Source organism: Colius striatus, chromosome 1 (assembly GCF_028858725.1).
Source record: "Colius striatus isolate bColStr4 chromosome 1, bColStr4.1.hap1, whole genome shotgun sequence".
Lineage (NCBI taxonomy): Eukaryota > Metazoa > Chordata > Aves > Coliiformes > Coliidae > Colius > Colius striatus.
The window spans coordinates 203,893,525-203,915,207 of record NC_084759.1 but is presented as its reverse complement, the minus strand read 5'-3'; the positions used below and the strand labels follow the sequence as shown (position 1 = coordinate 203,915,207).

General features: G+C 40.4%; 1 protein-coding gene across 1 annotated transcript in view; it reads right to left on the bottom strand.

The window, feature by feature from the left end:
- Positions 1-21,683, bottom strand: part of MKLN1 (muskelin 1) — a 103,389-nt gene that overhangs the window by 74,063 nt on the left and 7,643 nt on the right. Inside the window, exons 2-4 of the mRNA XM_062020277.1 lie at positions 14,034-14,103; positions 6,594-6,736; positions 5,096-5,184 (exon numbers count right to left, since the gene is read on the bottom strand). Coding sequence (XP_061876261.1) covers positions 5,096-5,184; positions 6,594-6,736; positions 14,034-14,103 — 302 coding nt within the window. The remainder of the gene's footprint in view (positions 1-5,095; positions 5,185-6,593; positions 6,737-14,033; positions 14,104-21,683) is intronic.

The following is a 21,683-nucleotide window of genomic DNA, read 5'->3' as shown; positions in this document are numbered from 1 at the left end:
GCTCAGCCATAAAGAATCAAAACCTACCCATCAGCTTCTTGTACTGAAACACCAAACCAAACCACAGACCACCTCAAATAGACCAAGATCATAGACTTCCTGACGGTGAACCCAAGGCCAATTTCATACCACTGAGTTTAGGGGTGGAATACCAAACTTAGTATTACCACCTTTCCACCTAAATCCAGAAAGAGAAGCAGAAGATGCCCCCCTCTATTTCTTTTCAGCAGTTCTTTTCAGAACTTATACTTCTCCAACAAAAATGTAACAATTTACCCTCTTATCTTAGTAGTCAACTTCTGTCTGAAAGACTTATCAGGACATACATTAAGAATCCTGGGTGGCTATCTGTCATGGGTTTGTGTGGAGCCCCTTTTCTCTTGGTAACAGTGGGAAGGAATTGCAGTGCCATTCCAGTAAGCAGTTCTCAGAACATCCCCCGGCTCTGAGGTGGACCCACCTCCAGCCTGGCTGGACCAATCTGGCACCTCTGCCATCATTATTTGAGGAGGGAATGGAAGAGGAGGTGGAGGAGGGAGTGGGACAAGATGGAGGTGACCATGTGGATCCCACAGTGAGGGAAGGAGGGCTGGAGGGCTGGACTGGAGACCCACCCCGCATCACACAGTGAGAACACAGCTGTGCCCCTGCAACCCATGGAGGGCAATGGCAGGACTGAGAGCCACCAGCAGCTCCGAGTGAGTGTGCCCAGATGGGCAGAAGACTGTGTAAGGAGGCAGCCATGGCACAGGCCATGCTGAGCCTGTGGGCCCCAGAGACACACAGGAGAGGCAGAGAGGAGCTGCAGCCCTCAGGATGAACGCACACAGAACAGCCTGTGAAGGGCTGCCCAGCCTGTGAGGGCCTCTGCACTGCAGCATGGAGGACTGGTGAGGGGCCATCAGGAAAAGACTGACTGAAATCCCCATTCCCTGCACTCCTGAGCTGTTCAAGGTGGGGAGGAAACACGGGGATCAGGGCTCTGAGCCTGGGATGAGGGGAGGAGTGAGGGGGAAGGTGGTCTGAAATGGCTGGTTGTGCTCTTCATCACTGTACCACTCAGTTGTTACCTGTTTGTTATGGGTTTTGGTTGCTGCTAGATTAAATTCATTTTTCTTTTCCTCCTCAAATTAAGCAGTCTTGTCTGTTTTGCCTGGGACCTCTAGTGACAATTGAGCCCTTCCTGTCCTTGGGGAGTTCCAAGGGCCTTTGGTACTTATGGTTCATAGTGGTCCTTTGTTCCTAGATGGGCTTAAAGCAGCACACTATCACCACAAAACAAATACAAAGCTATCAACTTTTTAACACTCCCCCCTCACTTAACTCAGAGCTTTCAACAAACTTGTTTACAAGAAGTAAACAAAACACCAGAAATGGTGATTTAAACACCAAGATTTTCATGCTGCAATCATCTACTTCAAGGAAAACACAAATGTTAAATTGCACAGTGAATGCATTGCTGCACAGGTAGAGAAAACCAAACTTCATCTTGGAGAAGGAAAAGAAACCAAGCATAAGAGTTGAAATTGTAATGTGACTTCTATTCCCTCAGCAAAGACCAAGTCTTCTGCTGGATCACCTGCCTGGTTTTGAACCTGTATTCTGTCTCCCAGGCTACACGAAGGAGGTATCTCTCATGTTTCCTCTGCCCTCTGCTTTTTGAAGCCTCCAAGGCATACTTGGCTCTTAAATCTCCGTTCAGAGCAGTCACAATCTAACTTAGACCTGGAAGGAGAAGACACTAAATGCAGCATGGAAGTAGCAGTAATCACACAAACAGTGACAAGCATTACTTGTCAGTGTGACACACACTTTATTTTTGCAGAAAGTTTGGAGGTTCCATTCACCCACTTTCACACCACAGCCAAGGTAGACACAAACCTACCAGAGCTTCTGCAATGGCAGAGAAAAATCCTTTCAAAATCAGTTGATACATTGCAACACAGCTGCTGAGGCCACATCTTGCCATCCACTGCTTGCCACATTGCTTTCCCCTCACACACACATATCCTTTGACATGGAAATAAACTACCATTCAAGGTGTTGAATCTGAAGCCTAAAGCTAGTTAATTCTCCAGTTTTACCATAAAGTCATAGCAGCATATTTTTTTTGCTGCATGCGTAACAGCCATCCACCCTGAAACACACAGAAGTGCTCAGGGCAGCTCAACTGTCACTCCACAGCGAGGGGCCCAGAAGATTAAAAAAATAGTAATAAAAAAATCAATATCCCTTCAACAGAAGCAGAAGGTATTTGGGTCATGAACAGCATTCTACCTATACAAGGATGACTTGGGGGAGATATTTCTCAGTAACTGTTGTGCCTAGACAGGACTGCAACCCTGTATACTACTGAAGACAGTAGCAGAGGTATTAAATACAGTACAGGAATGACAACTCTCTCAAGCTAATTCCTGATCTACAGGCAGTCAATGAACAGTCTATGTTTGGAAAAATGCAGGTGTCAATACACTGAACACAGGAAACAAGTACAAGGAAAGCATTGCTCATTTCTATTACCCCAAAGCTTAAACATCTCGAAGCCTTATTAGTAACTCCCATGGTAGTGACAAACTGGTATGAGAAGTACAGCTAAAATTTCTTCAAGCTCTTTCATGGCCATCAGTCTGTAAAACACCTTCTGCTTTCAAGGACAAAGAAAAAAATCTCTGCTTGGAGTAACCACAAAAACAGAGCCAGAAACAAAAGCTCACAGGCATTCAAAAGATTATTCTTCGATGTTTTATCCAGATAAACATCTTCCTCCCCCTCCCAAGGTGGTTAATGAGGCGCTACATGAAATGTAAAAGTTACTTGTCAAGTAGGTCAAAAGCCTGCACAAGTGGGCATTTCAGTGCTAAGGAACTGAAGTTGAACTAATTAAACTAAAAGAAGTGCAAGTCTTTTCTTGACAAGAGAGAGAAGTTATTTTTCTCTGCTTTCTAAGTCTGAAACTTCTTCTTAACACCTGAACAATGGAAGTTGTAGGAAGTATTTTCCCTCTCACAGACCTATCAGTGCACATGTTCCTTCTGCCTGTCCTTCTATAAAAACTTCACTGTCGTTATTAACAGTGCTATACTGATCAATATTCTTATCTGCAGAATTAGAAGGCAAATGCTTGATGCAAGTTGCTGATGAACTAACTGATGCCTTCCCCAAACACGCAAACCTCGCTGTTCGCCGTCGCTTTGGTGCTGTCAGTCTCCAAGAGTCCAAAAGGGCAGATTTTGGCCTCATGTTTATTGGCAGCATGTCAAGGAACACAGCACGGTATTTCGAATTTTGAGTTACTTTGGCTAGCAGCTTGGAAATTTTAACAAACTGAAAACATAATCAAGCTGTGAATCTGAAAAATAACAGAATTTCGTAACATCGTTTTGCAGTCGTTTCACAGCAAAACCCAAAACCCCTCTCAAAACTTCATAAACAATACAATGTTAGCCATCAACTAGAGGTTTTAATAGGTTTTGGTGAAAAGATCATTTTCATTTCTGAGTTTCTTCATAGATGATAACTTCAAGAAACAAAACTCTACTGATATAGATTAAAAAAAACCAAAAACTCATCTTCATAACTAGAGAGGAAGTGACAATTAAACACAAGCCTAATATTAATGTATATAACACAGAATGTTATTGCTACAAGAGCAACCCACCCCAACAAAACAAGCCATGTAACAATACAATTCAGGTTGTATCAACATAAAAATTCTGGTAGGAAAAATTAATCAGCATTTCAACTTACTGCTACACTTCCTAACATCAGAACACATTTTGCTGGAATACAGTTTCCACATCCAGACAAGCAGCTAATAATCTTTCCATTCATCCCTTGAGCCTTTCAGTAACTTCTTGCTAGTTTTTTGCCACTGCAAAAACATTTCCCAGAAACCTAACGTGAAAAGCTTCAGAATATATTAAAAAGAAAAAAATCTACTTAATTTTCCTGATGTAGTCAACCTTGAACTCTCAACTATTCCTCTGCTTCTCTTGGGGTTTCCTAAAGCCAAGTGTTACAGGTGCTTCCAAAACAACCGATTTCTCCACTTCTCTAAGAACAGGAGACATCACTATTTATGGCACACAAATGATTACTTGATTCCCAGCCCAAAGCTTTCGATTTCTCAGACAAACACAAGAGGAGATTCAGAAAGCTGTGTAGAAGACGCTAGAGCAAAGGGCTCTGAGGGAAGCCCCTACACAGCCACTACCACCCAAGCCTTAACAATGGAATTACCCAACACTTCAAAACACTCCTAAAACTCCTCTAAATTAGTCAACAGGATCTTATCTTGTTTTTCAACAACTATCTCCTTGCTCTATTTTTAGCCCTAAATGGCTAGCTTAAAACCAGTCATTCATTTACTACCTCAGTAGGTAGGAAAGGGAAAATACATTTACTGAGCTATGAAAAGCTGAAAGACTCAAATTCTTGTATTACATCTAACCACCCACAGCCACCCTAAGACACTTGTGCTCTCTGGCCTGCATGAAGCAAGGAAGAGATTCTCACCTGCTCCCATCACAAGTCATATTAACTGGCTTTGGTTAGCACTCTTGGTTAGCAAGCTTCACCAGAGGAACAAGACTAGACACCATGGGGTGTCATTCTTCTTCACCTTTAGCCGGAGATGAGGCAACGATTAGAGTAGCAGAAAGAGAACAAGGAAGGCTTTTGCTGTTGCTCTATGTTTTGCAAGCATGTTTGAGAAAAAGACATCAACCTTTTCCAAACTCTAGGGTTGGCAACACTGAAACTTTTACTGGTATTTAGCTTTATGATTTTTTTAAAGCTCTGTATAGCAATTTCTAGTAGGACAGTAAGCAGCTTCTCCAGCAATTAGTTGACTCAACAACTGCACTTCTGAAAATTACTGCATTTTGCTTTCATTCCCCAGGATTTAAATTATGAAGCTATTATGTCTTTGTAACAGGACTTCACTGTGTTCCAATCTAACCAGCCTAAAAGATCATGAAATGGAACAGCTATTGTGGATACTTTGCCTGTGTACAATGAAGTCACAAGTGCCAAGACTGGCACAAGTATAAGAAGAGATTATTTTCTACTCAGAATGCTGAAAAAATGCATTTACCTATCTTAATGAATCGACAGGGGAACATCTGTTCATCAATTTTATGCTTCAAGGTGAATGTTTCTTTGTTATAATCATTCTTTAAGCCACTGTGGGAAAAAATAAATAAGGTTACTAAATCTTACCTTGTATTTTAGGACTAGCTAATAAACGCAATCTAGGTCATGCCTGAAATGCGAAGCTTGTTTCACATTACTATGAATCATAACGCATGCTGGACCAATGCCTGGACTGCTCACCACCATCTTGTATCTCCCTGGGAGGCAGCACTGGCTCATGGTTTCTGGAGGGAACTGACATGGGATCAGTGCTGCTCCTCTGTGTCTACAACCCTGTGACTTCAGCAAGTGATCTCCCTGAACCGTGCTTTGCTGTTTTCAAGAGGGAGACGGACCAGCTCTCAGAGTTATCACCAGCCAAAGTGCTTTGTCATCCGTTTATGGGCTTGACTTTATAAACTTATCAAATATTTAGTATTATTTCTCCAAAACCCTAAGTCCATTTTTACTGAAGATGCAAGTACAGGTCCCAAAACAAGGATTTTGATTAAACTTGAGTACAAATGAAATTACATTAGCAGTCAATAATTACTATGCTACTAAGACCACTTCCCCCGTAATTCTAGCGGTAATAAAGTCAAATTGCAAGACTGGTCTATCTAAAGAGGGCAAAAGAGTGGGAAAGGGTTGTGGCTAGTTTCTACATGGTCTTGAAGGATATCTCCAACAAAGAATGTCCCTTGTTTCCCCACAGCTATTCTGCTTGAGTACAGATGATGTACACTCATATATTTCCCCAGAGGTGGACTTTCTTCCTATAGGCCTCCAAAAATGGACTAGTTCTTGATACTCACCTCTTTTGTACTCCTAGATATTTAAATATCATTTCCCTTTCTGAAAAAGAAAGCTCCTTGCAAGGTCCTTGCAAATTTCCATTAGTAGCTCCTTGGAAGCTCCGGATAGCCTGAATGGCCAAAAGGCTCTTTCTTTCATCTGTATCGATACAACTACCAAATAGAGCTAAACAAAGGAAAATGGGGGTTTTTCATCTGCTTGTTTTATTTACCCATTGGAAGAAAGGCAGAGCAGCTGACTAGTTCAGACCTCTACAGTTTCCATGAGGTTCTTGACATCAGCAGGTTACTTGGGCTTTTAAAAGCTACTTCAAGTTACCCACAGCCAGGGAATTGTTCCTCTTGTGCCTCAAGCACATAGAAGAAAGGAGCTGCAATTCATTTGCACCCTGCTCTTAGCTTTTGCAAGTCTCCAAGAGTTCCCTCTCCACAAATTCTCTGTGGTTTGGGCAGAATAAGGAAGGCTTCCTGGAGCAAGTGATGGGATTACTGCTTTCTGATCTGACCACAAACACAAGGGCAGCTACTTGCAGGATCACCACCACAGCTCTATCACACTCAGCTGCGTGTCTGCTTGGGACTGAAGGGGAAGAGCATTTTGGTCCAGCCTTTAAGACTACCATTGCTGATGAAATCCCATCTTACCTGGATAAGAGATCTGTCATGTTTTCTTCATTCATCCCACCGAAGACTTTAAACTTCTTTAAATTGCAGACATGCGTTTTTTCGTATTTGCCAAATGTGATACTCTGGACTATGGCAGGTCTTTCAAGTTTCAAAATCAAATACTGCGAAAGAGAGAACAGTGAATTTTAAACATTAAAGCCAAGGCTGCAAAACACACTAAGGGAGAAGCATTACAGCCTTCCAAAATTCAGTTTACAAAGCCAGAGAATAAAAGTTAAGATGATCTCTCCCCATTGTCATATTTTCTCTTTTGTTCCTGGAATGAAGCAAAGGCTTTTTAGGAATATTACTTTAAAAGCAGTTTATCCAAGAAAAAGATTTGCTTGAACTACCTATTCCTAGCATTTCTATTCAGGGCTTACATACATTCCTTCAAGTTGGATGCAAGACTTCCTGAAATCTGGCAAATAGGATCAAACTATGGAGAGTGGTGATTCAAACGCCCACTACAGCCCGAAATGAAACCTAAACGGAATACACAATTAGATAAATACAGTATGTTCCACAAGCTAAGAGAACATCAAATTACTTTTCCTCTCTGGGCTGACACTATTTAACCACTGAACACAGGCTAAGTTTCATGGGTGGCTAACACAGAAACCAACTGCTTATTAACCATAGCAAATAAAGCCAAGCCACTTAACTGACAATAAAGAGGCTTTATACATAAAATGATGAAAAATGTTCTCCTTTGTGAACATTTGCTCTCCTCTCACAGAAGATATCCCACCTTCCAGTGTATGAATAGTCAGATTACTTGTATTCAGGCCCCAGCTATCCGCTTCATCAGCACTGCTGGAGGAAAAGAAAAAGCATACGCAGACAAGTGCTGGGACCATTCATAAGGGATCATCGAGTAACAAGTTTATTTAACCTTCCCCTAACAAAACAGGTCTTGGAGGAAGCCTGGAGACATGCTGTTTTGCAGAATATATCACATTTTATACCTGAAAATAATGTGTTTCATTCTCTGCCCTAAGTTCTCAGAAGTAAGCAGTACACAACAGAGATATGAGAGGAAATGCATGATCCCAATTACTCATCATGCTGGATTGTTACAAAACCCTGTGATCAAGACTACAGCACAGGCAGATCAGTAAGGTGTTGCAGGACACCTCCCACTGCCGGCACTGCTGGTAGCCATTTCCTGCAAGAAGCAGCACTGCCAAATCAGACACAAAACAGTCTTTTGAATCCTTCATCAACATCAAATAGAGTATTTGCCTGCATATGGCTGCTTTCTGTGGTTCCTAGCAGAGACTAGTCTCTCCCCATGAAGTGCCACGGGCATCACTCTGCTTATGCTAGTAGGACAATCTTATCCTATTAGTGGATCTTCTAGGGGAGAAATAGAGCAAATTTTCTGATCCATTTAGTTCTCAGTATTTCTGTCTGGCCCTATAAGATATTTGGCATTTGCTAAGCTGCGCTAAAAACAACTAATTGTCAATCTAGAAGTAGGACTGCTATTGTTCTAGAAAGTATCAGGATAAACATGTGATCTCAAAAAGCTTTGCTTGAAAAAAGTACTCCTACATCTACCAGTTAGAGATAGTGCAGACTGGACCTACAAGAATAAGGAAGATTTACTGCCAAAGATGTCTCCAGCAATTGCATTTGTTTTCAGAATGAATAAACCTGTATCAGCACAACAGAAGAACGTTCTGGTGTTTTTCCAGATCTATTTCTTTAATGAAGGATTTCCAGTTCTGTGAACACCATCCACCTAAATAGCAGAACCCACTGTTAGCTTAACTAGCAATAAATCATGTTTTTGTCTCCAAGTCCTTCCCAAACTTCAGAAAAAAACCCAAAGTTCTCTACAGAAAACAGATTTTCTCAAGCAGAGAAAGGAAGGGATGAGCAAAAGAATGGTCCTGTAATGAGCAAGGCAGTACTTGCTACATGGCAGAGTCCGCTGCCAAAATTCCCATGCAGAACAGACAGTACACAACGTCTAAGAACTCCTCCTACACCATCATATCTTCCCTGCAGATTTCTCCCAAAGCTGAAAAAGCGAAGCTAGCACTACCAGCATCAGCAACTGCAATCCTTAATCCTGCTGGAATCTCAAACCTCATGTTTGGGTTATGAGGACATACTTTCTCAAGTACCACACAAGATTTGCAAAAGCTTGGCACAAACATCATCCTGCATTATTCAATTCTTACCCTAAATTAAGGGAGAGAAAACCAAGACTGCAGTTAAATCCTTTATCTTGGCACAGACGTCTAGAAGGGAGCAAGGAATGGCAATTACTCCACGTGGCTAGCAGCGATTTCTTAAATCTACAGATGGAGAAGGAACTCTGCAGCCCTCCTTCCTGCTTCCACACATCCCATCATCTGCTGAGTCAGGTGGATGTTATGGAAAATACCAGCACAAGAGCTAAACAACTTTTTTTAGTGGATTTTTCTCCTGATATAGAAACAAGACACGTTTGTTTTAATGCCTGTGGCCCAACACCTGCACTTATGTATGCACTGTTACATTTTTCAATACGTACACACAAATGTATATAAAAAGATGCACAGAGGCACTTTTTGGTTTTATATACAACTGTACACACTGCTGCCACTGCCAGCACCAGCTACAAATGTCACTGATGAAAAAAAATTGCCTCAGGAGCTGCAAACAGCTGGCTGCACAGATATATTTGGACTGCTACCAGGATTTTCAGATGCAACAGACTATTCTCTATAGCTTTGCAAGTGTACACAAGATCAAATGATTTATTCAACCTGGAGAGAACAAGTCTGAGACAAATAGATAGACCAAGATATCTGACACTTCTCTGTCCTATTGCTATAAGCAACATCAGTATATTTCATGTCCAAGTATTCATGAAACAGTCCAAAAATCCAAATTACAAAATGAACTCTTCGTTCATTAGACCCATGGTACACAGACACTAACTGGCCTGACTGAGCAAAAACCTCAGTCCTATTAAGCCTCGAATTACAACACTTACCAAAAAGATGCTACAAAAGAAGAAATTCCGGTTTATGATTTGTAAGTGAAGATGGGCAAAGAGCAGAGCAGAGTAAGTCATGTGTGGCCCTTCAGCACCTCAACAGCTTGTGATGGTACACCCAAAAAAGAATGCAAATCCAGCCCTGTCACACTGGGAGTTGCATCACATTCCAAAGTTTCTGAAGCTCTGGTCTGTGCTACCATTTGATGACAACCATATGCATCACAATGGAGTGTAAATTTTATTAACATACTTTAAATTAGTTCCTGATACTATCTACACAGCAGGACTGAAAACAAGAGAGGAAAACTGGTGTTCTCAGATGCAAAACTGAAACCAATTGTTTGGATAGTGCCATTAACTTTATACATACACTCTTTAACTGCTCAAAATTTGCATCTCCACATCAAATACACCAGACCAGATTCCTAACTGCACTACATCAGCTGCCTGTGCAATTACAAGTCACACTGTCACATGTTCCATTTTTTTTTACTCTTTAACCCTTGCTGCTCAAGCAGTTTTTATTAGGGAGACGTGAAATTCCTATTGCACTTGAAAGTAAAAACACAAAGTAACAAGGGCTGCCCTCATCCACTACACAAACCTACCCATTGCTTCTGCAGTGAAGCTTGTGGCTGAGGAAAAATCTATCTTCTTGTGCTACACATTATTAATCAAGCCACTCAAGGGGATTAAATGTTCTTCTGCACGCTGTATTCCAAGTCAGAGCATCACTGGAGCCATCATGATGAGCCTTTCTGATGGGGGTTCTCAGCATTACCAGACTTACTGCTTCACACTTCCTATGTAAGCCTAGAACTTGTTCAAAAATAGAATGATCAACCCCCTCTGCCTGAAGAGGTTACTATATAACAGGTTTGTTATCGAATATATAATTTCTGGGTCATTCTATTTCAAGGCTCAAGAAAGATATCTAGTTTAATAAACAGAAAAACAGCTGTCATATGTATTTCCTTTTACTGGCACTCATTCATAACCAACTGGTGGCTTTCAAGGCCATAAGAATTGTTTAACTCAAACATACCCATAAAGCTAGGAAAACCCTTTTCTAAATATAGTCACACGGCAGCATTTCAATTGTCTAGGCTTCCACTTTCATTTTCTTTCTCTTTGAAAAGAGGTTTAAGACCAACACATTACTGCAAAGCATGGATCTTCATTCAGCTACTAAACACGCTCTCAGATTTTTATCCATGTTCTTCTGATTCATGCTCATCCTAAGGGAATGCTCTACAAGAAAAGGTGTCTGGAGAGGTTTTGTTTCAATCAACAAGAGAAGGGAATAAATCAATGTTTAGGAACTCACTTGTATTTTTACCTCTAAGTCAGCACAGCACCACCACCTCGAGAGGCAGGGAATAACTCAACCTTTACATGAAGGTGAGACATAGTGATGAGACAAACACTAGAGATTAGGGCTGCAGCTTATTAAAATATCTTGTGGCACGTTACAGTGAGCATGACTAACACTGGTCCTTGTGTTGTGTCTTGGTCCTAGTTTCAGTTAACACAATTGGAAACAAGGAAAGCTTTATTCTACTGAGTTTTCATTCACTTCCTGTCCTGGACTATTACGGCTGCCCACACATTTTAACAAGTGCTTCACCACAGGACTGACCAATTTTTAAATGAAGTAATGGCAACACACAGTCAAAAATCCTTTGCAACTTAATTTTCCACAGAACATATGATGTTTACTCTGGAGATTAAGAATCATGTGTATATATCATCATTTTTTTGAACATGGAATACCCAACTTCTAACATAAACCAACTTATTTCCCCTCAAAATTCTCTCCTCACCACACTCATAATTCACTCTCTACTTCAGCTGAAGTTTTCCAAGCTAAAAATCCACATTAACAACTTCAGCCATCTGCAAGAACAGGAAAGCAGAAAACCTGTGTAAAAGTATTAGCTGCATTAAAACATTGCAGTCTTTCAATGAGCAAGGTGCAAGAACTATCTGTTTGAAGAAGTTTCTCTCTGTATACACAGAAATAACAGAAACTGTGTTCTTTGCTCACAAGCCTCTTCTGCAAATTTTAATTGCCTCTTTCCTCTTTCCAGTTAATTTTTCAACACCAAAGACACACTGTAAAAAATGCTTTACATGAGTAATTAAACACTCAAGTTAGAAGCATGAGAATTAGCTAAAGCACATAGTAGAGACACTGCAAAAATATCTCTGTCACTCAGGGCCCGGGATTGGGCTTGCTGAATCTGTGAGCAACTACACAGCACTTCATGTTCTCACTATTGGCTACAGAGATTTAAGTAAGAGGGATCCAGCAGGATGGCCTTTTCCATTTGGGCAGCCAGGTCTTCTGTTGGTTTTGTCTTTAAACAGCACAAAATAAAACTGAAATACTGTCTTGGTCCATCTCAGTTGCCAATACAAAGACTTTTTGCAAGCCACACCAAAGGACCTCAAATCTGGATAACTCCAGATAGGAGACAAATAGTTATGTAGATACATGAGATATATAAGGGTATATATGCAACAACATTAATTCATTTCTCTCCTACCAAAAGGTTTGGTTAAAATTACTTGTTTAACATCTGGAGCAGTTCTGCTGGTTTAGATTCAGTAGTTCTGTAACAGCATCTTCATTCAGGCCACAATCAATACACATAAAATTACTAGAAGGCATCTCTAAAAGCTCACGTAGTTCATACTTAAGACTAACACTCTAATTATTCACTGCTTAATTTATATGCCTGAATATAACTCACATCACAGCTTGTCATCTTTAAGCATAGGTTGGATATATTCCATGGCACCCAGTTACAAGGGATGTATTCCCATTCTAGAATCAAGTTTTTAAAAGCACAATATACATTATCATTCGGAAAATGAAAAAGCAACTTTTAGCAACAATTAAAAGCACCTCAAGTGAAAAACCCCATTCAAAGCTACACAGGTCAACCTTGTGAAGACGAGGGCCCATCGGAAAACATGATTCTATATGCTTCCTGCATGGACAGACAAAGGATGGCACAGACTCCGACAGAATATATGCTCAACATCTTTTAGCCTGCAATCGATAGTTCCTCGATAGACTAAATCAGCTTCAGGCTACAGATTAAATTCCTATACTGCTTATCAAAACATGTATGTAGACATGCAAAAAATTGCAAAGGAAAAGAACAGTAGATGCAGAGAGGCATCAAGAGGATTAAAATGATTAGTCTCCACAAGCAGGTTTATGAAACATGTTAATGAAATTAATTTTTTGGGGGGTTAGAAGAAACACTAACCCAAATTTTACAGATAAAAACAGTGTAGAACACTTTCTCATGGAAACGAAGATGAAAGCTTTTCAGCTGGACAAGATGACTTGCTGCTATGGGGAACTGTCAGTTCAGACTACAGATTTTTAGCACATTTTCACAAAATCAGAGAATCTCAAGGGCTGGATGGGACCTCAAAAGATCATCCAGTCCAATCCCTCTACTAAAGCAGGACCACCTAGAGTAGGTCACACACGAGTAGGAACTTGTCCAGGTGAGGTCTGAATGTCTCCTGAGAAGGAGACTCCACAACCCATCTGGGCAGCCTGTTCCAGTGCATCTTCAAAAGCAAAGCAGAAAGATTTACCTAGACAAAGCTTCTGTGAGACTTAACACATGAAGAATACTTGGCTTAAACAGGGAGCTAAGCAGAACAACTTTGCAGGAGACAGATACTGCGCACTACACTGCTGTGTATCCATGTGTTAAACAGCAGAATTTAAAATAACCAGCATAAGGGATACAGAAGCTGATCCCACCGTGAAGGAATAATGAGGGACAGATCTAGCGTGAAGAGGAAGACAAAACATCCCATGGAGAAAAAGAAATAAGCGAAAGGATAAACATTTTTTTCTCTGGATAATCTAACAATCTAATTAATAGTGAAAAAGTAAATTAGACACTAAAATCAATACAAATCTTATTTTAATAAGCTGCTTAACCAGCAGAAGAGGTGACATTCATGTCTCTCTAAAATGAGTCTATACTTCTAAATGCGCTATTAGGGGAAACAAATACAAGCTCCTTAGATCTAGGATTCAAGGCCAGCAATTTGCAACAGTTTCCAGTAGTGCTGACAAAGGGGGACCTGCATGCCTCATTAGCAGCTTAATCTAACCATAAGGTTAGATTATTTCCAGTACTCCTGCCATTGTCAAGGCTGAAATGTGAAACTTCCCCTGTAAAAAAAAACACATTTCTTGAAAGATGACATATAAACTGCTGGAAATGTAAAGACCTAACATATCCATAACCTGCATTTTACTGAGACAGCAGCCTAAAAAAGTTATGAACATACAAAGCAGCAGTCTATGTTTAAAACCAAAACTCCAGGATATGTTAAGTTGTACAACATGGTGATACCGCTGCAGAGATTCAGATGCTTACCTGTGGGGGATAATTGCTTTCTGAAGACCATCTTGAGGACTGATCATTTGGTTTATCCACCAAGATATTCCTAAAAAATGAGAAGTCAAAAGTAATTAAAATCACAGCCACGTTGTGGTTTACACCTCCAATAAGTTCTGTCGTACATGCAGATCATAAACTGTCTCGTGCAACTACCTAAATCACCAGGCAGAGTCTAAGGTTGTTCCCCTCTTTTAATAAAGCTTTTCTACATTGCTGTTTTACAGGTCCCATCAAAATCCGCCTCCGAGGCTGGCAGTTGTGAAATGGAGCTCCACGTTGCGAAATTCAAACAAAAAGAAAAAATAAAGAAAAAAAAATATATCTAAATTGTGAAATAAATGTAAAACAGATGAATTTACATAGGCCCAAGTCCATAAGGAAGTGGAAAAGATGGTCTCATTCACCTCAACGGGGTAAGAGCTTTTCAATAAGGTTAAAATGATGAGCAGTGAAACAGTTAGCAGGCCAAAAACTGTCCTTTACTAGACAGACGATACTGGAATGGAGAGAGCAAGCTGTTAACCTACTGAAGTTTACTTGGAGCGTGGAAGATGACCATTTAACTCAGGCCAAGTTTTAACAAGTATTTCTCTTATGAGCTACAAGCCTAGAACAACACACGAGAAAGCAGAAGTTCAACTCTTCAACCAGAAAAATTAGGTCTGAATTGCTTTCTTACAGTTTGGAATAGCATAGCACTTAGTTGTACACACAAATTCATAATAGGGGTTTTAGCTAAAATGAAACAGGTTCGTCCTAAGTTATAGGACTGGAACTATTAGGTTTTCTTTGCGATTGTCAGACAGGTAGGTTTCATATCCTGCTAAGCCTTTCTCACATGAGGTGGACCTGCTTCTGCAGGGGGGTGGGACTACATCATCTCTAAAGGTCCCTTTCAACGCCTACCATTCTATGATTCTATAGGAGGGAGGATAATAGAATAGAATCATAGAAAGGTTTCAGATGGAAGACACCTTTAAGCTCATGGAGTGCAGCCTTTTTCCCAGCCTTATCAAACACTAGACCATTTCCTTAAGTGCAACATCCACCTGTCTCTAGTCAAACAAGGGATCTGCCTTTCCCCCTCCTGTAATTAAGCAGTAAAGCTCACTCCCCAGATTAAATTAAAAGCTAAATAAGAAATCAAAATCCCTAAAATATATATAATTATTGGTGAGGTAATGATGCACCACCTGCTGGACAGGGCTTAGGAGCTCTACCACATCCAGCTAACAAACTTGCCAGCTCGTAAAACTTAGGTAAAAAGAAGGAAGCAGTCATCAAAAAGGCTTATGCCATCTCCATCTGCTGCGTAGGAGGAAAAGAACACAAGCATCTGGATTACTACAAAGGGCTGGAGGAAAGAGCGCTCATATAAAAGCTCAGAAGGGAAAGAGGTTAAGTCAGAGGTTGAGCATTAAGAGGCAGAGAAATTAGCTCGCTCTTTCCACATTGGGCAGACCAAAATCACCACACTAGCAACAGTATCCAAGCAGTCTGCCTGTGACAAGTGAGACAGCAAGGAGCTGGACCAGGGTGATTCCTTAAAATATACATGTTTTAGAGAGCTGGCTTAGCAGCTGCTCGTCTGCAAGCTTTACAAGAGACACGTCACGATTTTTACACAGCATAGGAACAAAACTCAGGTTCCCTCTCCCTTTAGCTACTTTCCATCATAGCATGGCATTGATTAACTCAGCAATGCCAGTGCTGGCCCAGGCCTGCAGCTGGATCATTCACACATCTCCAACAGGGAAAACACATTTGAACAGTTCTCAGTGATACCCGATGATAGGACAAGGGGCAACAGGTACATGCTGGAACAGAAGAGGTTCCAAAGAAACACAAGGAAAAAAATTCTTCCTTGTGAGGCTGTGAGCACTGGAAGGGGCTGCCCAGATGGGTTGTGAAGTCTCGTTCTCTGGAGACATTCCAAAACCACCTGGACGAGTTCCTGTGTGGCTGCTCTAGGTGGTCCTGCTATGGCAGGGGGGTTGCACTGGATCATCTTTTGAGGTCTCTTCCAACCCTTAGGATTCTGTGAACAGCACAAGGACATGGCCTGCCCTCTTGCTTCAACCCCATCAAAATAGGTAACACCCAGTCACTGGTTTGCATAACTCAACATCCAACTGAGTACATCAAGTTTGCAGCGCAAAGAGACTCAACTCCCAGAGGAAATCTAGCCCCCATCTTTAATTACAGCAGAGACAAAATGGACTGACCAAAACGGAGAACCTGGGAAATGGTGAGAGACAAATTGCTAATAAAAAGTTGCCAGTCTCAAAGCTAAGTCACCACTAGACACCGAAACACTTGATTTCAGAAGAATCATACCTGCAGTCTCCTTTAGCATGCCATGGGTAAAAGGATATTTATTACTTAGTATTTTTTAGTGTCTGGAGAGAGATAAAACACTGATAAACTTGAAGGAAATATGCATCTTATATTCAATACTTAAGGGACAGGAAGGCAGATAAAACCAAGTAACACTGGATGGCTTTTCTCCTTTACGGAACTTTCTCCTAGCATGCAAGAAGAGAATTTATCCTACAGAATAAATGTTATTTATGACGCTATTACATTTGTTTAAACATTAGATGACAAGCTCTTCACAGGTTGAGCAACATTTGCAGGAATTGGCACTGTGACATGGTCAGATAATGCCCTGCTGGAATGAAGGATTTTATAACTGGGACAGATCCCAAAGATCGTATTTTTAGAAGTGGATTTGTTTGCTTCTCCAGGTCAAAGATCAGTTTGCCACAACTGAAGAGGACCTCAATCAGTACAGATAGACAAGATAAAAATCATTCTGCAGAGAGAGAGAAAAAGGACAGACAGATCACACAAAATTAAAGCGAAAAAGAAATTTAAAAGACAGTAGCGTCAATGGAGTCAAAGAGGTTTAAAAACACATGGGTTATAAATTTATGAAGATTAAACACTGAAGCAGAAGTCCCTGTGTATAAAGTCAATTTACTGTAATGGTTTAGGAAAATTTATGGGCTTGGAGGAATTCAAGCATTCCAGCAGTCATGAGACAGCAAGACACAAACAAACGCATATCCTAATGACAGACGCCTTTTTCCATGTAAAGACCTTTCTCAGGGCATCACAAAGCTCTAACGCAGTACCTGTAGGCAGACCTTTCAGACAAGACGCCTAGATTAATATCTGAGAAACCCTGGAAGGGAAAAACTCCATTAAACTCCATGACTTTCCATGTAATTTTCACAAGGCATTCAAAAAAGGTATTTATAAGTCCTCGAGCTACCACAAGTACCAAGAAGTTTTACGCAAGCTTTTCCTGTGAAAAAAAAAAAGCTCAACCCATTAAATGTGGTTTGGGATAACTCATAAGATATAGATACAAGAACTAGTCTAGCATAAATCTACAAGGCTGCCAAGAGGGACTGTTCCACCCACTCGTGCCTGATCCTCCCCCTCCCTACATCAGCAGCTATAATAAAGATTAGCGTTAAATAACTTCTTTAGTCAGATCAGTTCTCCAATTCAGCTTACTACTAGTGCCAGCACATAAGGGAAAAAAAAGAAAGATGAGCAGCTGGATCCAGATGAGGGGATCATACTGGAGTCAACTCCCAGTACTACTCTCCCACTGCCAAGTAACTACTAAAATAAATTAGATGTCATGGTACCTCTGCTACTTTGTGGGCAGTCCTACCCCACACTGAAAACTAAGCAGGAGGAGTTACTTCATTTGCACCACAAACAATAACATTTCCAGAGGCAGTACTGGCGTGCCTTAAATTCATAATCTAGCTTCCTTCACAGCTATTAGCATCTAAGCCTTTATTGTAAGTGTTCCCATCACTAAGTAAGAGCAGTGGATCGTTCTGGCTGCTTTGCAGAGAAAGCTCTCTTGGCAGAACACCGTGGAAGTTTCTTTTTATTACCGATGCAGACGCTGTTCTTGCAACTGCTGGAAGCTGATAACTTTTCCTTTTAGCAACCCAGAAACGGCCATATCCGTTGTACCAACTGCTGCCTGATCTCTGATGGAATTAGAGACGTCCCCATACTACCAGGGGACTGTGTGCAAAAAGCTCCATGGTTTCAGGTAGTACAGTCACTAAGGGAGAGGGTTTTTTTGCTTCGGCGGGGGGCAGGAAAGGAGACATAAGATGACTTTGCAGAATATACTGCAAATTAGATTTAAGGCTGCTATAATTTGCATCTAACCTAAATATTTTTGTGAAGCCGCTCTTAAAGATAATCCATGACTTTAGGAACAAGTCCCTAAGAATAAACAAATCCAAAACACTGGCTTAGCTTGGCACATTCAAATTGCTCCTCAGAGAGCAGCTGTGCAGAAAAGGGCATACGCGTCTCCAAGAGGACTTGGAACTTGGGCACTGCCAAAGTACCACACCATTAAATTGCAAAAAGCATTTGGAGTGCTACAAAAACACAGTCTGACTGAAAACGGACAAAGTTCTTTCCTCAGGGTTATCCATGTGATGATTTTTTTGGACTTTTTTTCCTACAGCCATTCCAAAGCAGACTAGTAAGAACATAGCCACTAAAATACATGAACTAAAATTTCCACTAAGCCCACTTTACAGAAGAGCGTAAGACATGGTGAGCCAACTATTTCAAACATGTGGAACTATCGCACCAGCCAGTAGAAGGCATCAACAGAGAGACTCTTGCCCGGCCTAGACACTGGAATGTACACACAGTCTTAACCAAGAAAAACAGCAAAAACAGCCCCAACTACCACAGCACCAAAAAAAACCCGATTCCACAAATTTGGAAAGAACTAGGCAAAGTTTTCTCCTGCAACTCTCAGAATCTCACTGCAACTAATACTGATTTCAAAGCACCTGATCATGATGTTTAAAAAGCTCTGTGTATCCATGGCTCTCTCCTAAAGCAATTAAGGCAATAAAAGCTTTTAAATGTTGTTGTAAAGTTGCTCTCTATCAAAAAATCCTCTGCTTAAGCGTGGCAGAAGGATGCAAAGATGTGAAATATTCTTGGTTGAAAAGCAGAAGATACACTACTATTATGCAGATTCGTTCAAGAAGTAAGTTTTTGGGGGTTGAATGTTGTCTTTTGGTTCTCCATGTTTTTAAAACATAGGACCTCTTAAACCCACTGTTAAGGAGTAAAAGAGGACCTCCCTCAAGTAGAAGTTTTTACGCAAGTGTGCAATTTCACATACTATATTATTGTGACGTTTCCCAACGTACTGTTCGAATTTGCGTCCATCTCCTCAGCAGCGGTTTCACACAAACATCCAGTAAATTATAAATTTACTTCTAGCACCAGTAAAATAGCCAAGCAAGCACAGCATGCCAAAATGAACTGATGAGTTTAGAAGCCTCCTTACAGAACGGATACTTCTCAGATCACAGATGACTATAGTAGACATCGAAACCAGTATCACTTGGCTATGGCCCAGTAAAACCAGTTTCTCAATTATTTCTTTCAATAAAGTTTACTGTTTTTTTAAAGCTATGTCTCTTCATTGACAACTCAATGACACACAAAGGCCTTTACTAAAATGCAAACTACTTCAACACAAAACAACACTGTCACAGGCATTTCCAGTGATACAAGGTAGTACTTTTTTTTCGCCAGCCTAATCTAGTTACAGACTTCTTTAAACAGGATGTTTTGGATTCATCAATGCTTCCTCCTGACACGCCAGGATTTAAACATTACCAGTAGTGACTAGAACTGCAGCAGTATAGTGAATTCCCAGGAAGTTATCAGAGCCTGGAAAATAACTTCTGTTCCAGTGACACTTCACAACCCTAAATCACAGATTAAACTTGACTGTATTACGGCACTGAGCAACCCAAATCCTTAGGGCCAAGAGCTCCCGGCTTCAGCTTGGTAATATCAGCACAGTAGAAAAACAAATTGGAGAAAAAAATCAATAGGCTTATTCACAGATGTTGGTAACCACAGGAACTTGACATGATGCAGATGATTACCAGCCTAATTGTCCCAATGTTTAGGGATTAGAGTTCACATGCAATTTAACTGCTGAGTGATGCTGGACTTTTAAGCTTAAAAATTACCAAAGTTTGTTCCCTCTCTTCACTGGCTTTAGTTTGAAATTTAACAGTTGTTAGATCACTAAAACACATCACTTCCATGCAGTTTGGTTTACACCTCTCTACTTTTTGAAAAGAAACTAACTTAAAATGTTGGTGATCTTAGTGGATTGTTATTAGCAATTATAAGATAACCTGGAACCATTGCTTCTGCTCATTTCATATTCCATGTTAATTTGTCCATATCTAAGACAGGAAGATATTTATAATCCAGCTTTTGAAGTGATCCACAAAGTAATCACACAAGTAACACAGCTTGTATGCAACCTAGCCTGAGTGATCCCTGTCTTGATAAAAAAAGATCAACAATAGGATGAGTTCTACCCTTCAATACTCAACAGAAAAACGAAGATGTTACACTCTTCTGCTCACTGGATTTGTAGGCAATTAACAAAATATTGTAGTCAAGTTTGCCAGAGTTTAAGACATCATCAGCCACAGTCGCTTTATAACAAAGTTCAGTTTTCATTTATTTTTTAAAAAGTGTCACTTCTTGCTGTGCAAACAGTTTAGACAGTGTGTGAACATGGGAATTTCTAATGCCAGCAATCACAAAGAAAGCCTCTGGCCTTAGACTTCCCAAATCTTCTACAATATTGGTAGTACAGCACACTTCAATGCTGCACTGCTCTCACTTCTCATTTCCAAAAGCATTTTCTTGGAAAGAGACAGACCCTTTAAAAGACAATTAGAGGAAAACAGTATCTAGCACAGTATGTAGCACACAACTATGTAAATCCCCCATGCTGCATTTTGGAAGCATCACAAGGTTGGTGGGGTATTTTTCTTTGACTAATGCACATATGGAAAGATTTTATGAAGGCAAGGAAGTAGATTTAGGTCTTCCACAATTTCACAGCATTGCAACAATGCTATTACATGCCACAATATTAGTAATATTTCCACCCAACAGAGAGATGCTCAAAACCAGACCAAGTGACTACATGTAAAGATAAAAAATTCCTAATGTAAGCCATAAACACATCTTGAATATGTCAGCAGTGTAACTTCACACATAGTAAAAAGTTCACCCAAAAAATGATGTCTGTGAAAGAATTTAAAGCAGACTACATTCAATAAAGCAGACTGAAGTCCCCTCACAACCAAACTTATATCAGGCAGGGAGTTTTTTTACCAAAACTACGGAAAATGCTTTCTGATTCCAGGTAGGATCATTTTCACCATATATAGCTTTCCTTTCAAAGTTAAGGCTCTCTCACTAACAGTGTGACTTTACACAGGAAATCCAGAACACAAACTATTGACCTGGTGAAATAAAGATACATCACCTTATCATTAAGTACGGGCTGTTTGGGGAACTGTGTTAAAAGTTAGAAATCTGTGCCTACAGCTGCATTATGGAGTAATTGCTGATTTGGGTGCAATATAAATAATTCCTAATTCATAAATACCCCAGTTACCAAGACAACATTACTTTCCTACTTGGGAGTTTCAAAATCCTGCACCAGAACGGAGGTTTTTTAGCAGACAAAATGTGAAAGTTAGCCATAGCACACCATCGTGAGCAGGGAGA